The sequence below is a fragment of the Rousettus aegyptiacus genome, unplaced genomic scaffold, assembly GCF_014176215.1.
Source record: "Rousettus aegyptiacus isolate mRouAeg1 unplaced genomic scaffold, mRouAeg1.p scaffold_m13_p_14, whole genome shotgun sequence".
NCBI classification, from domain to species: Eukaryota; Metazoa; Chordata; class Mammalia; order Chiroptera; family Pteropodidae; genus Rousettus; species Rousettus aegyptiacus.
In genome coordinates, this window is record NW_023416289.1 from 34,875,247 (window position 1) to 34,892,926 (window position 17,680).

A 17,680-nucleotide genomic window follows, 5' to 3' on the forward strand; every position below is an offset into this window, starting at 1 on the left:
TGGAAAAGGTTAGTACTGAGTACAAACAGCCAAAGGTAAAACTTCTAGTTATAAGTCAATGAGCCCTTGGGATGTGACATACAGCCTGGTGACTTTAGTTAATAATAGTGCATCGTATGTCAATTCTGATATACTACTTTATTCAAATACCGAGTCACATTTCATGATCATTTTGAAGGGGTAGTTATGACATCACAGTTGGAACTGCCATGATGGACAATTAATTCATAGGATGGGATATACCAGGAGGAAAAACATCCATTGTAAGAAGATTACTTCAGGGTATTCCCCATTAGAGGAGAACACCTTTGAGCATGTACTCATCCTTGTCCCAAGGTTGATGTAAAATGGTCAGGTGGGGACTTTTCTCTTCCATGGCTGTCAGGGGAAGCTGAGTTTCCTCATTAAATGCAGTTTTGTTCAGCCTGGAAAGATAGAAATATTTGACCTCTATACAGCGCAATGCCTATACTTTCCTCTCCATTCTTCCTTAGAAACAACTGGAAGAATTGCATTGAAAGTGGAGAGAAAGCATGAGTCTTTCCTATAGAACAGGAATATGAGAAATAGGAACACGAACCATTTTTTTCACCCTCAGCATGTCACCAGGGCCCTGGCATCTATCTAAAATGCATTCAAATATTCATTCTACAGGTGTCAAATATATACAAATATTTGACAATGCAAATATGATGTTTAGAACAATATTATCTGCAACTGTGCCAGAAATGTACCTTGGGTTGACGTTCTGCTCAACTCTTTATAGAATCCCTCCCACCTCAGAGCTGGGATTACATCTTTATGGGCAAAGTAAGTAGAAGATGGTGTTGCTGGTAAACAAGTGGTTCTCACCTAGGACAACCATGCCTCTCAGGAGACATTTGACAATATCTGAAGACATTTTTTTTTAATTTTAGGGAATAAGTGTGATAACTGTTCTTTAGTTTTTTTTGAGATGTGATTGACATATAACATTGTATAAGTTTAAGGTGTACAATGTGTTTTTCGACACATCTGTATATTGCAATACAATGACCTCCATCATGTCTCTTAATTATAATTTCTTTTTCATGGTGAAAACAATTAAGATCTAGTCTCTCAGCAATTTTAAAGTTTCCATTTTTGATCATCATGATTTGAAGGAGGTGCTACAGTCACATAATGTGCAGGTGGAAGCCAGGGACACCACTCAACATCCTTCGATGCACGGGACAGCCACTCACAGCAAAGAACTCTGTAGCCCACATGTCAATACTATGGAGGCTAGGTAAACCTACCTATAGTAGATTAACCTCTCTCTGAGGTCCCTCAACACTCACTCAAGCAGCTGCAGGGCACAGTCCAGGTGGCTCAAGACTTCACACAGCACCACCAACCCATCATGGTCCAAACTATTCCAGTACAGGTTCAGGCCTCTCAATGATTTGCAGACAGCGAGAGCTGGGGCCAGGTCCTTACAACAGGCAGAGGTGAGCTGACATATTTCCAGCCTGGAATAGGGAAACATATGAGAAGCCATCCCCAGTTTTTGGTGGGCTGGATGGCACACCATTGTGAGATGCCAATTCCATGCCTCTGAGAAGACTTTATGTTCTAGAGCAGTGGTTCTCAACTGGGGTCACTGTCTTTCCTGGGGGACATGTGACAATGTCTAAAGATATTTGACACAACTGGAGAGTGCTACCAGCATCTCACGGGTAGAAAGAGGCCATGGATGCAGATAAACATTTACAATGCACAGGTCAGTTCCTGCTCCCCATCACAGCAAAGAACCACCCAGTCCAAATGTCAATAATGCCAAGGTTGAGAACCCTGGTCTTATAGGACAGCGTTTTACTTATCAAATTTCTCCAGACACTCTGGCTTTTAAACCGCTCCCCTTCGGTCCTATTAATCCTTCAGATTTTTATATTCTTGAAATAGGGAAGCCTTCTCATAAAGATAATCTGTGGACACTCGAACAAGATTCTCTAGTTTACAGTTAGGGTGCTTCAAAGTTTCACATAACTGTTTGACACCAGAGTCTTGTATTTTATTGTCCCCTAGTTTCAGGATCTTTAGTTTTTCATTGTTACTAAGAACAGCAGAGGGGTTCTTACAGCAAACAGGAGTGAGGTAACACCCTGACAACCTGGGGTAAAAATACACACATATAGATATAGTCACGAGATTGAATGCTTAATGGCCTACCTTATTTCATTTATTGATATGAAGAAAATTCCCAAGTACTTCTGAGATGATGAGGATGATAGTGTGATGGTGGTGATGATTGGTGATGATGACGATGATGATTAATGATGATGGTGATGATGATTGTGATAATGATAATGATGGTGATGTTAGTGGTGATGATGGTGATGGTGATGATGATGATGATGATGATGATGATGATGATGGTGGTGGTGGTGATGACTGATGATAGTGAAGATGATGCTAGTAAAGATCCAACAAGTTCTCAGTTTCTCCTTCTCAGCCCGACACACTGGGCTCTCTGCAATCCTCCTACCCTGTGTGTTCTCCCCATCCCAGGGCCTCTGCCCTTATTGTTTTCACTGGTTGGAATGCTCCTGGCCCAAATACCAGCAGGGCTACCCCTCACTACCTTCAAATGTCTGCACAAATGTCACCTTTTGGTGAGAACTTGCCTTTATATTTTATATAATATCATGTTCCCAGTCACTCTCCTACATTTAAGCTCATTATTCCCCACAGTACTTCTTACCAACTAACATGTGTCTGTATACAAATGCATACATATATGTATATACATACACACCTGTGCATAATTTTGACATACATATATATGCATGTATATGGTCACAGACATATATAGGCACATATATACACAAACATGTATATATCAGATAAGTGTGTATGGTGTGGGTATGGGTATCTGTGGTTCTCAAGCAGGGCACATTGGGCAATACCTGGAGACATTTTTAGTTGCCACACTGGGTAGAATCCAGGGATGCTGCTAAACACCCTACCAAGCACAAGACAGCATCCCCTAACCAAAGAATGATCTGGGCCAAAATGTCAATAGTGCTAAAATTGAGAAACCATGCTATATACACTTATATACACATACTTGCAACCTCACTCATACATGTGTGCACACACCTATGTGTATGCGTATCTATGTATATATATGATGCTCCATAAAATCAACATCCATAGAGCAGTTCATTTACCAATTTATCTCATCTACCCAGAAGAGTTCCCAGTACCTACTAGGGGAATGAATGATCCTCTTGCTGTGTCTCCTACCACCATTTATCACTGATAATAGTTCTGTATGTGCCTTACTCCTGCTAGCTGCCTCAGGTTTTTGAATTGGGGAATATCCTCAATCTCCATTCTGGGAGAGGTAAGGCACCCTCACAAGTTCATCTAGCTAGTCTAGTCAAGAGAACAGAGAACTCCATTTCCAGTCATGCTGAGGCCAGAGAACGTTCTACAGAGTAGCAGGTCCCAAAAGTTATGACAAGTCCTTTAAGACACACAAATATCAGCGCACTGCTGGATCTTCCTGGAAGTATCAGGTGGAGTCAACATTTAGCCTCATTTTTTTCAGCAGACCCCCTTCTCTTCTCCTGTCCCATTTCCTTTGCAGGATGACAACACCCAGAAAAAAACCCTGACATTCAAGCATATCGTAGCCAGACCTACCGTAGCTACTACTGTAAGTTGCAGCTTGGGTGCTTCAATGCTTCACATAGAGACATCACTCCATTGTCTTCCAGGAAGTTGGACCCCAGATCGAGAAGGGACAGGGATTTGTTACACAAAAGTGCTTGGGAGATGTAGTCACAAGCAACAGAGATGAGGCAACAGTACATTAACCTGCAGAGAAAAGGACATATACACTCAATCTTGTCAGCCTGCTTAAACTCTATATGGTAATATTTTCACAAAGCCACATGAAAAAACTGTCATTTTTCATACTCCAAAGTCACTTGAAAAAAATAAGAGAATTAAAATGCTTAACTCCTGTAGAAATACAGAATCAAGAACGTGGAATTTGGTGTCCCAAACTGGGAAACAGAATCTCAGATCCATGTCAGATTGCCACCAGCTAGACAACCTTGGACAAAGTCATCCTTCTTTGAGACAGTGTGCTTATTTATTTGGTGGAATGTGCTAGATGAAATCCTATTTAACATGATTTTTCTTTCAAAATATTATTTAAAAATTATGTTCTTTATTATTTAAAAATTAACAATATTTGTGGTTTTGAGTCCTTGTATACACGGTATTAGAAATTTGAAAAATAAGGGGAGGAATAAGAGAGAAGTTTCTCTACCTGGTAGCCCACAATTGAATATGACACCTTGAATGTAGCTGGTTTAGTTAACATCACGTTTAATCAAGAGATTTCACATGGAATTCTACACTTTCCAGCTACCACGAGATAAGCCAGATACCTGGAATTTGGCAGCAGATGGTCACACAGGAGAAGGGAACAGAAATTTCCTCTCGGGCGGGGCAGGCAGTGTCCAGCTCACTGTCACCCCCACCCAGCCCTTGCTCACTCCACTTATCTGCCCATTACCCTTCAGGAACACCCAAGAATGTGACATCTAACAGGAAGACTACACAAGTCCTTGATAAGAAAACACTACTCATTTGTGATGGGTCTTCCCTTCTAGTGTTCTCATTTTTGAGATCAGACAATAGACGCCTAATTTATACTTTTCTCAACAAAATAAGCACTTTCCAATATTTCAAAGATTTGTCAGTACTTTAATGGTTGCTTGCTGTAATCTCCAAGGGCTCACTATGCTATGATTACACATTCCCTGAATATTTCCACATGCATTCTCTCACTTGCTGCCATTTTAAATTATACCAAATTATCATCTTGCATTAAAAAAATTTTATTTCAAGTGCTGAGGTTTACTATTAACAGACGTTTCATTTTGGTTTATATGTCAACTTACCTTGCAAAAAACCCAACAAATTAAAACTTCAATCATAGTATAAATTTGCCCATTTTGCAGAATCCAGGCCAAGTGAAGTCTTTCTTAAAATTGTACACATTTGTTAAAAAGGGTGTTAATTTGTTGAACATTTTTGCTTTTTAAATTACTAGTGACATTCTTTAAAAATAAATATAAATTAAAAATTTAAAATGACCAGCAACATTCTTGCATCTTTGGTAGTCTTTCTTTCAATGAATAAAGATTTAAGAGTAAAAAATAATAATAATAATGTTAAATGATGTATTTTAAAGAGTTCTTTTGATAAACAACTCTTTTTAATTATCAGTCATTGCATACAGTATAATTCAGCAGTCCCTAACCTTTTTGGCACCAGGGACTGGTGGTCCTATGAGAATCTAATGCCTGATGATCTGAGGTGGAACTGAGGCATTGATGTTAGCAATGAGGAGCAGCTGCAAATGCAGATGAAGTTTCACTTGCTGGCCCACCACTCACCTATTGTGTGGCCTGGGTTTTTAACAAGCCACAGATAGTACCAGTATGCAGCCCAGGGGTTGGGGACTCCTACTCTAGTTCTATTTATTGTATAACATCAGTTAATAGCTAAATTTTATCTTTCAGTATGTCACTTCTTTAGTACCTCTAAAGATGTTTCATACTAATCTTTATAGCTCAGAGTTTTAGGGGTTTTTTTTTTCCCTTTTCTTTCTTTTTGAAATAGTTTGGTTTTAGTGTTTAATGTTTCTGGTACTTACTGTTGAATTTCTTTTACAGTCTGAAAAGTCATCTCAGTGATAGTTAGCATCCTCACTCTGTTCTATTTTAAATGCCATGGTGCATGTGCATGATCCATATGTACATACGCGTGCACACATGCATGTACACACAAACAAAAGTTTTACTCCCAGACAACTCATCTGCTTCCACAGGCTAAGGTGTTCTTGCACCTGCCTCAATTTAAGGCACTGAATCTCTCTGCTTGAATTAACACTGTATTTCATGTGCATACTCCACCTTCTCAGCCTCCCCCATGAGCATGTGGTTGCCTCGATAGCTGAGGGGTCTCTCCTGTTTCTTCCTAGCCCTTCCTATTCTACCCACCACCTCTCACACTATAATGGAGGAGACTCAAAGTCATCTCTCAAATTCATTGTATTGAATTCTCAGCACCAGGACAGAGACACAATGTTTGTGCCTCTGTGCATCCCTAAGCTAGCACAGCGCCTCACATTCAGCAGAGATGTACAAAATTGAATTAATGTTCCAAGCAAGACTGTGTTACCAAGGAAAGAACCAATATGGAGAAAAGGGAACCGTCATGCACTGTTGGTGGGAATATAAATTGGTACAGCCACCATGGAAAACAGTCTGGAGGTTCCTAAAAAAGTTAAAAATAGAACTACCTTATGACTCATCAATTCCACTTATGGATATTTTTCCAACGAAAACCAAAACACTAATTCAAAAAGACACATGCACCCCTATGTTTACTGCAGTGCTATTTACACAATACCCAAGATATGGAAGCAACCTAAGTGCTCAACGATAGAAAAGTGGATAAAGAAGATGTGGCACATATATACAATGAAATCTTGACATTTCCTACAACACAGATGGAACTAGAGGGTTTTATGCTAAGTGAAATAAGTCAGACAGAGAAAGACAAATAGTGTATGATCTCACTTACATGTGGAAACTAAAAAATAAAATAAACAAATGAACAAAGCAGAAACAGACTCACAGAGAACAAACTGATGGTTGCCAGATGAAAGCGGGATTGGAAGATTGGGTGAAAAAGGAGAAGGGATTTTAAAAAGATTTTTAGAAATTATATATTTTTATATACTTTTTATATTTATATACTTTATATACTTTAATTTTTATTTTTCAATTAGAGTTAATATTCAATATTATTTTTATTAGTTTCAGATGTACAGCATAGTGGTTAGACAGTTATATAATTTATAAAGTAATTTTCCCAATTATACTCTTATGAATTTATATATTCATATGCACTTATATTTATATTTATATATACTCATATATTTATATATGCTTTTATATATTTATATTTTTCTATCTTATTTATATTTTTATTATTTACATGATTTATAAATATATGCCACACAATCTGTGACTCTCAGTGTCACGACAGCAGACTTGAGTACACCCTGACTTCTCCCCAACCAATCAACTTTAGGAAACAACAGAGGCTAAAACAAGTAAACGTTCTGCCGTGTTGAAACACCACAGTGGGAATTATGAATAGGAAGAAAGAAAAAATAAAGGAGAATGAACTGACGAGAAAGTGGCAGCCTGGAAGCATTGTGGCCATTCCGGGCAGAGGGTCTCCCTAATTGTGTGGGCAACATCCATGGCACTTCCAGCCCAGATATTGAGGGACCAAAGGGACAGGGTCAGTCACAGTCAGAATGGGATAGGTTTAGCCTCCTAACAGGGAGAAGTGCTGCCACAGAAAGACAGGGAATGCCCTTGATAGCCAGAGATCTATGTGAGAAATGAGGGCATCAGGGCAGCAAGGGCAGACCCCCCAATGATTTTGTCACTGAAAACACTGTGATTCACAGGGCAGGCAGCTGCAATGGACTCAGACTCCAGGCCAGCAAGAAGTCCTGAGTTAGTGGACAGTAGGGTGAGAAGATGCCCACTGAGTAAATATGCAATCAAGACTCATCGCCAGTGAAGGGTCAACAACCTTAGGGATAGGAGACAAACTAAGATGAAGTGTTAGTAGGAAATAACTCAAGCAGAGGAAGACAAACACCATGTGATCTCATTTACATATGGAATCTCAAGAACAAAATAAATGAACAAACATAACAGAGACATACTCATAGATACAGAGAACATTTTGATGGTTTACGGATTGGGAGGGGGGTTGAGGGACTGAGTGACAAAGGGGGAGAGATAAAGAAGTACAAATTTGCAGTTACAAAATAGTCTTGGGGATATAATTACAGCACAGGGAACATAGTCAATAGTATTATAACTATGGATGATGCCAGGTAGGTACCAATCAGGGTGATCACTTCATAAATTATATAAATGTCTAACCACTATGCTGCACACCTGAAACTAACATAATATTGAAGGTCAACTGCAATTGAAAATTAAATTCTAAAAAAAATTTTTAAACATTTGTTAGGCAAAAACTACAACGGAGGCCACAGTTTGAATGTACCCCTGGACCAAAACATGCACAGTCTCAAAATCCAAGTGTGACCTCGACTTTCCCCAAATGTGGGTGCTGATCTTAAACAAAACTTAAGCTTTCTTCATGTCAGGGTGACCTTGAAGATTCCTAGCTAATCAGCTGCACAGAGGTGAATTGATCCAACAAGACGGCTTATATGGCTCTTGTGATCACATGTAGAAGCAAGCAATATAGTTTGTTTCTCCTACAAATTTGTATCAAGTAATGCTTTCTGAGTTAACTTTTGACATATCAGATTATAGTTCTGTGTCGACAAATTAATTTATCAAACCAAAAAGCTTAATATTGAATGTCAACTATAATTGAAAAAAATTTTAAATAAATTTAATTTTAAAAAAGAATTACAACAAAAGGGGAACATATGAGGAAATTAAGGCTTATGAAAAAGTGATGGCTTATTATTTCTGGAAAATAATCTAACATTACTCTTATTTCTAGCCATTCTTACTTGTTCATTGAATATTTTAGTTTATTAAAATATTTGTACATATTCAAAGAAATAACATACTAAAAAAAATATATATATAAGCGAAAAGTTTGTGCACAGCAAAGGAAACCATCAATGAAATGAAAAGACAGCTTACTGAGTGGGAGAAGATATTCACCAATGATACATCAGATAAAGGGTTGACATCCAAAATACACAAGGAACTGATACAACTCAATAACAAAAAAAAAAAAAAAAAAACAATCCAATCGAGAAATGGGCAGATGACTTGAATAGGCATTTCTTCAAAGAGGACATACAGATGGTCAATAGATATATGAAAAGATGTTCATCACTAACCACCAGAGAAATGCAAATTAAAACTGCAGTAAGATATCACCTCACACCTGTCTGAATGGCTATCATTAATAAATCAACAAACAACACATGATGGTGAGGATGTGGAGAAAATGGAACCTTCATACACTGTTGGTGGGACTTCAAATTGGTGCAGCCACTATGAAAAACAGTTTGTAGTTTCTCCGGATAAATTAAAAACTACCTTTTAACCTAGCAATTGCACTTCTGGATATTTATCCAAAGAAAATGAAGCACTAATTTGAAAATATATATGCACCTTTATGTTCACTGTAGCATTATTTACAATAGCCAAGATATGGAAGCAATTGATGGACCTAAGTGTCCATCAATTGACAAATGGATAAAGATGAGGTGGTACATATATATAACAGAATATTACTCAGCCATTAAAAAGGAAATCTTGCCATTTGCAACAACATAGATGGACCTAGAGGGTATTATGCTGAGCGAAATAAGTCAGAAAGAAAAATAAAAAGCACATGATTTCACGTGTATGTGGAATCTAAAGAACAAAATTAACAAACAAACAAAACAGAAACAGACTCATAGATACAGAGAACAAACTGGTGGTTGCCAGATGAGAAGGTGTGGAGGGTGGGTGAAAAGGAGAAGGGGAACATAGTCGATAATATTGTGTAAAGTTTTCATGGTGACAAATGATGTCTAGAATTAGTGGAGTGATCACCCTATAAGGTATAAAAACATTGAATCACTATATTGTATACCTGGCACTAATATGATACTGTATACCAACTCTACTTATGTAAATTGTTTTTAAAGCCAGAGTAGAGAGAATGAAACTCTGCTTTAAAGAACAGGTTGATGTCCAGCTTACACAAGTTTTTGGAGTCCACAAATGGGTTGAGCCAGTGCTTTGCAGAGGATGGTCTGGGAGGCCTCGTTGAAGCTACAGTCATCCAAATCCAACACCTGGAAGTTCCTGCTGGTGGTGAACACCAAGCAGAGGTCCCTCCAAAAGCATAGCTTCTGGGTTTCACTATAGGAGAACAAACACCATGTTTCTCCAGTGGTGAAATTCAACTCAGGACATGCTCAAAACAGGCAGGACACCATTCCCCAAACCCCTTCAAGCTGACAGATCCCTAGGGAGAGGTGCAGCCAGGTAAACTGAGTCAACACTACATGGCAGTTGACAGCGCAAACTCTGAGGTCACACCAATGGGATCGAACCTCATTTAAACCACTTATTAGTTATGTGACCTGGGTAAGTTATTCAATTGTATTCTGCCTCCATTCTCTTCTTTTTTAGGCAATAAGTTGATATCTGAACAAAGGTTAGTATTGGGTGATCTATCAGTGAACAGGGAACATTATTAAAAAACATGACCACACAGGTATAAAATAAATAATTCCTTGGGATGTTATGTGCAGCCTGGAACTACAGTTAACAATCCTGTTTTGCTTATTTGAAAGTTGCTAAGAGAATAGATCGTAAAAGTTCTCATAACAAGAAAAAAATTCTGCACCTATGTGTGGTAACAGTGTTAACTAGACTTATTGTGGTGATCATTTTGCAATATACACAAACATCAAATCTTTATGTTGTACACCTGACACTGATATATCACATGTCAATTATACCTCGATTAAATTAAAATTAAAAAAAGAAAAACATGACCGTGAAAAGTGGCATGTATTTCAGAGCCAAAGTGAGAGCTGGTAACCTAAACCTGATGAAGCATACAAGTTAAAATCAGCAAAGAGAAAAAACACACGGAAAAAAAATCAAGAGAAAATCAGGTACAAGATCCCAAGAGTCCCTTCCTAGTGGAGTCACCAGGATATGCTAAAATACCATAAGGGCAAGAAAAAAAAGGCATATTCACGGCAACAATAAAAACTGCCTTTCTTTCAATCTCTCCCTTGGCTCCAAGTAGGTAAAACATTTATTCCTATTTATACAGATGGGAAAACCTCAGATGTCACTGCTCACGGTCACACAGCTAGAAAATTTTATTACAAAAGCCATGTTTCTTAAGAGCGAAAGTATAGTGATCCATGAAATACCCAATGGGAATTGGAATGAGCTACAGGTATGGTATGGGGAAGGGCAGATATTAATAGATGGACTTACCTTAAGGTGGCTCCATAGTCATCTGAAAACACATTTTCTATACACAGGTGAAGTTTCTGCAGATTTTGGCTATGTTTGAGGCAGAATTCAGATACCACCAAATCATCTGTGTTATTGATATAAATGTTAACATCTTCAAAGAAATCCATCACATGTGTTATAAATTCTTTGTCCTCGTTCTCACTCAAATAAACTGTTGAACAACTCATGGAAACTCACTACAACCTGGTTGGGGTCGTTCTGACTCAAACTATGAAGGCATTCGGTTATTTCCTGCTTTATCTCCTTGGACAGTGAAAAACCAAAGGCCATCTCCAGCATATTCATTATTTGTTCCATGGAAAACCCAAACAGAAAGATAGATCCCCATCTGCAAAAGGTAGGTTGGGGCTTGAGTCACAATTGCTTTTAAAAGCTGGGCTACACTTCTGATGGCTGTGTTAGCATTGTCCTGGGGTTGTCTAAGCAAATACAACATGAAAGCACAAAACTCTTGGATACACACGTGGATGAAAGTGAAACAATCGCTGTTCCTTTGGAGAAGTCATAAGTCTACCCACATGGAGGCGTCGGGTTCCCATACCCCATTCCTCCTGAGGTCCCCAGGATGAACACGAACATGTCAGTCCAGATGCCATATGCAGCTAGGGTGCACAAGCTTTTCAGCTGGGCTCTGCTCTGCCTTGGTGGACGGTTCCCCAGTCCTGATCTGAACACACTGGTAAAAAAGGAAACATACAGAAAAGTCGTAGTTTGAGAGGCAATCTCAAGGTCTTCTCCTCTCTCCAACTGCCATTTCAAACACATACAGACTGTTTGTGTGAAACATTGGCTCTCACAAAACCAAAGGCTCTTGAGGCTTTATTCTTCTCCCCGAAAAAATGGGATAAATATAGTTTCCTATTGTGTTCAGAGAGCCCTAGGAGAGTGACATACTTTGGATGCTACAACAAGTAAAAAATTTTCTTCATGCTTGTCATTCCCAGTGTGGCCAGCAGAGAAGACTCTGGAAGCGATTTTTTCTGCAACAGACTGTTCAGGATAACCTGCATTGGTTGCCACTGCCTCCAATCACTGCACCAGTTGGTGTTGAAGTCTAGGACAAATTTCAGTTCCTCGAAGCCATCTATGATGAACAGAACCCTCTCTGGCTGGGAGAAAATGTCTTCAATTGGCTCTGCAGACCCAGGCCAGTCTTTGGAGAGGAGCCCCACCAAGCTCGTCTCTGTGATACTATTCATGTCGCAGCCATCCAGGAAGATGATGAATGTGAACTTTTCCTCCCATAAGTTTCCCTCTACCCACTCCAGCATCACTTTTCTCAGAAGGGTTGTTTTCCAGTTTCTTGAGAACCTTGCAAGACCAAGGTGAGGGAGGGCCGTCCAGCCTGGCCAGCAGTATACACAGCACTCAGTTCTTCATATTCATTCTTTGTGGCTTCAGTGTAGAAATCATCAGGCACTTGAAGGCAGGCTTCCTTTTCCCATATGAGACGAAATTCGTCCTTCATGTGACTTTTATAGGGGTCGAGCTTATCTGAGTTAATGAGGACAGAATCCAAGACAATTTAAAAGTGCATTGATTCACAATAGCTGAGACAAGAAATGACTGGATAAAGAGGTGGTACATATATACAACGAAATATTACACACAGCCATAAAATATGATAGTAGAATACTGCCATTTGCAACGACATGGATGGATCTCAAGGGTACTAAGTGAAATAAGTCAGACAGAAAAAGACAAGAACCACATGATTTCACTCATGTGTGGGATATGAAACAGAAAGTAACAAACAAAACACACAAACTAACTCATAGACACACAACAGTATGGTGGTTTTTCTAGAGAGGAGGGGAGTGGGGGGAGGAAAAAGAGAGTAAAGGGGGTCAAATATAGGATGATGGCAAGGACACTAGACTTTAGGTAGTGAGCACACAGTGTACAGATGTCATATTACAAAGTTGTACACTTGAAATATATGTTATTAACAAATGTTACCCCAATATATTTAATCTTTTTTTAAAATGCACTTATTTTTTCATACTCATAACAACCCTACTGAGTTACTTATACACATGAGGAAAGATATACATCCATGGATGACCAGGCTAATTAACTTAGTTTCATTAGAATCTATCTGAAATCCTGTCCACGCAAGCACCTCACCAAAACCAGAAGCCTATCTCAGAGTTGCAGGCTACACAAAGTGTGGACACTTGGAAATGTGGACACTTGAAAATTATATTCCAAACTGAAAAGGGGTAGGAGGTGGTCTCTCCCAAGTAAAGAATTGTAAGTGCCACCATGTACGGAGGGTATGCCAGGAATCAGGTCAAAGGGCATTGCTCCTGCTATCATATCTTGCATCTCCTCAAGAACCTATTAAGATTCACTCAAATCCCACTGAACAAAAAATATTGAGAGTTTATTACTCAGCTAATTTGGACTAATGAATAAATATTAGGATCAGGGGTTTATCCCATCTCTGACCTGCAACCGTGAGGTCTAGTTGATTCCTACTGTGCCATGCTACTGTAGTTAATTTGAGAAAGGCACCCTTGAATCACCCTTACTATCTACCATCCATGTTCAAGGCAACACATTAGGGGAGGTGCACAAAACTACAAATACAGACAAGGACCTCATCCTGTGCTGAAGAAATGCACATCACAGTGGGAGAGTCATCTTTGCATGTCTTCCAAGCAAAGGGCATTCATCGATAGCTTTGTTCAAGAATGTATGACTAGAAAACGGCCTTGGGATGAAAAGAGAGTTTTTCCCTCTCTGGAACAGAAAAAGATTAGTTTATAAAAACAAAAGAAATTGAGAGATCTCTCTATCTCTCTGTCTCTCTATCTGTCTGTCTCTCTTTCCTTCTAGGAGGAGGGACAGGGTCATCCACAGTCATGATCTGAGATCAGCATCTCTGGATCTTTCACCTGTGACATGGACCTACCATGCACACAGTGTCCACCTGAGCTCACCTCCACAGTGCCACCAAGAAACTCTGGAACAAGAGGAACCAATGTCAACATCTCATGTTTCCTATTGTGCCATGAGCAATAACCATTCTACATCCATCTGGGCATATTATGTCCTTGCAGAACCAGTTTAGCAGAGGGTTGGAGTGGACCTAATGGCGGCTTGTTGCTCTGGAGCTGCCTTAACGAACAACAGTCCTCACCACTAAGCTAGGTGTCCACACACCAGGAGGCACCCTTTGGTTTATCTACTTCCATGCTGATACTTCAGGGTGATTATAATCCTTCTCAGTCTCAGTTCGCTTATCAGAACAGAAAGTCTAGTCTTACAAGTAGATAAAATCACTGAGAGAATAACATGTAAGACTGGTCAAAGCAGCTGCGGCTTTCAATTACTGTCTTAAAGATGAAATTTTTTTAAATGACTTGTCTGAAATTTTGTCTCTTCATTTGCCAGGACTTAAAACTTGACTCATCCTCTTTCTGGGGGAAAATAAAGGAGTATCCTCCCAGAGGAAATGTATAAATCCCAATGAGTCAAAAATAAGTGATGTGGAGTCAGATCTGTCCCTTGAGGGGACACTGTTCAGTCCACAGCCTTCCCATTGGCAAATCTCAGAGTCATGGTGAGAATGAAAAGATATTATGCATAAAAAGTGCTTCCTGCATACTAGGGACAGAAACACACTATAATTATATCCTAACATTAGGACTCTGCCTAGGAATTCTATCTCAGCAGATCTGGTAATGCAGGCACTAAGTCCCAAGTCCTCTCCCTGTGATTGTATAGACTTGTGTTGGGACAGAAAAATGGAGACACCACTTAAATGACAGTCTGTCTCAGGACACTACCCACCTGCCATCCATCACCAGCCCATGTATGAGCAGAGTTGGCTTGCAATTCTTCTACTGCCTCCAAGGCTCCCATTGACCCATGATACAGTGTCAACAGACAGAAGGGTGGCCATTAGCTTAGTGACAATGTCACCTTCTTTATGACAAGCTCTCAGTGGATCCACCTCCCACCATGGCTCCCACCCTTGCATCCCACACTTACTTCTTATCTCTTCCTGAGCGTTGGTCCAGAGGTCACACTGATTGATCTGTAGAAACAGGCTCAGTGTCACCTCCCATGCCTGTTTTCCTGGGTAATGCTTGTCCAGTAGTTTTGCTAGATCTTCCCTTGATGCTTTCTTCAGCATGGGCCACGGGATTGGCTTGAGTTCAAATTTCAGAAGTTCTTGTTTGAAGAGCTCCTTGAACTTCCAGAACTCTTCCTTTCAGAGCTCTTTCAGGTACCAAAAGAGGCCAAAGTCAGAAAAAAGAAATTCGGCCATTTTGTCCCAGGATTGTAAGCTGACTCTTCCAGTAGGGGAAAAAAAAGTCTTCAAATAAAAAGAAAAGAAAGAAGTGATTCCTGAGGGAGAATGATGTCATTACAGAGTTAAATCACAGCAGTTGAAAGTGGCTTCAGCTTACTAATGTCACCCACCCAACTTCTTGCTGAAAACACATCTGGCCAGCTGCATCTGCAGAAGGCACCCCATCCTTCCTCTACATTCCACAATCATGCATGTAGATTCGGTGCTAGAAACAATGTCATTTATGCTAAGCCAAATGCCAGGGAAAGCTGTAACTACCTAAAACCATAATAAAGCTTTGGGGAGTTGTCAGTGGGACAAGGATATTGACCTTGTGTCATTACGGGAGCTTCTGTTTAAAGTTCAAAAAGACCGTGTTATTAACGTTCCTTGAAGGAGGATAGTTTCTGGTCTAGCTTGACTAAGTGATGAAGACCTTTAAGAATCAAACACCTTTGTATGTATGAACCACATCTTCTTGATCCAGTTATCCACTGAAGGACTCTTAGGTTGTTTCCATGTCTTGGCTATTGTAAATAATGCTGCAGTGAAAATGGGAGTGCATATATTTTTATGAATAAATGTCCTCAAATTTGGGGAGTAAATAACCAGAAGAGGGGAAGGGGGTGAGAGGAGGACAAAGCGTAAAGGGGGTCAAATACATGGTGACAGAAAGAAGCTAAACCTGGAGTGGTGAGCACAAATGGAGTACACAGATTATAAAGTATTGAGAAATTGTACACCTGAAATTTATATAATTATTAACCAATTTTTTCCCAATACATCTAATTTTTTAAAATATCAAACACTTAAAGCTATGCCTTTGGTGCATGAATGTTTTGATGAATCCCTGAAATGTAGAAAACAAAGCTATGGTTGGAAAAAAAAAAGTTCCAAATTTCCAAACGAGTCGTTCATGGGCACTCCGGCTTATAGCCTGTGGTCCTGGATCTCCATCTCCATGATGGGTCAAGGAAATATGCTTCAAGCCACATGGCTGCTCTGTACACAGCAAAAAGAGAAGGGATGAAAAGTGTAGATAGTGTGAATGGCTTCAGAAATTCCAACATCTATCTCACTGAAGTCCTCCCCCCACAGAACAAAACAAAACAAAACAAAACAAAAATCATAAACAGAGGGAAAGAAATAATTTATAGAAGAAAGCTTTCCATACGCATCTTCAGGATAGAAGACCTTGCCAAGAATTAAGTCATCGAAAAGATAAAAACTCACATCATATTCAGATTCCATAATTCCAAAGTTAAAGAAGTCTAGGGCAGTTAAGTGTATTATACAACTGTAACATAACAAGAGCCACATTTGTAATTTTAAACTTCTGAGTAGCCTCATTAAAGAATTTAAACCAACAGGGGAAATCAACTTTAATAATATATTATTTCACCCAGTATGTCTAAACTATCAATTCAATATGTAAGCAATATTCAATTTGATGAAATATTTTGCTTGGTTTTTTAAACTGTCTTCAAAATTTCAGTGTGCATTTCACACTTAAATAGTGTCTCAATTCAGATGCTAAATTTCTATTGGAAATACTCGATCTCTGTTTAAATTTCATAAAATATGCAAGTGAGGAAAGGAAATTCTCATACTCAAGGTATTTCATAAATATACAAGCCTCCTGAAAACTAAATTGGGAGTCAGTGTTAAAATTAAAATTTGCATTAATTAAAATTAAGAATTCAGTTCCTCCATCTCACTGAATACTTTGCAAGGGTTTGACTGCCACACATGCTAGTGGCTACCATTTTAGATAGTGCAAGGTCTAGACTTTCAGAATATATGAAGTTTACTAACCAGAAGGAGTGACAGTCAAATGATTGAATACCATTATTATAACAGTGTAAAAATGCATTTCAATAACATCTTCCTTGTTCACATCTCCCCTCTTTATTCCGGCCGTGACTACTTTGGAAAATATGTTGTTATGGTTATTGGTATCAATTCCTCAGTGAGTCAGCCCCAAGGACAGAGCAGAGAGTGATATCTCCAGGCGCCAGCTGCCTAGGAGTAAATAGCTCCAAGGCTCCAAAGAAGAAAAATAAAACAATATTGCCGCTGGAGTACAGATAGCACAGCTGTCCACCAGAAACCATATTTCTTTGTGCTAGATGCTAACCGCTAACTTTCGCTTTTGTAATCTGCTTGCTTGCTTGATCAAGGCCAACCAGGACATAGTTTCAGGCTTTATAAGCTGCCTCCTCCGGAGGCTCAGGGCTGACTCTCTAGTGGGGAG

The 17,680-nt window shown here is 39.2% G+C and overlaps 1 protein-coding gene across 1 annotated transcript; it reads right to left on the bottom strand.

Moving 5' to 3' along the window:
- Positions 1-292: 292 nt before the first annotated feature.
- On the bottom strand, positions 293-15,402 carry NLRP9 (NLR family pyrin domain containing 9). The gene is given in 12 exon segments (XM_036232678.1): positions 293-425; positions 1,320-1,491; positions 1,962-2,131; positions 3,682-3,843; positions 9,822-9,983; positions 11,082-11,263; positions 11,265-11,441; positions 11,443-11,690; positions 11,693-11,908; positions 11,911-12,417; positions 12,420-12,617; positions 15,123-15,402. Coding segments are annotated over 12 exon segments (2,607 nt in total).
- Positions 15,403-17,680: the final 2,278 nt, after the last annotated feature.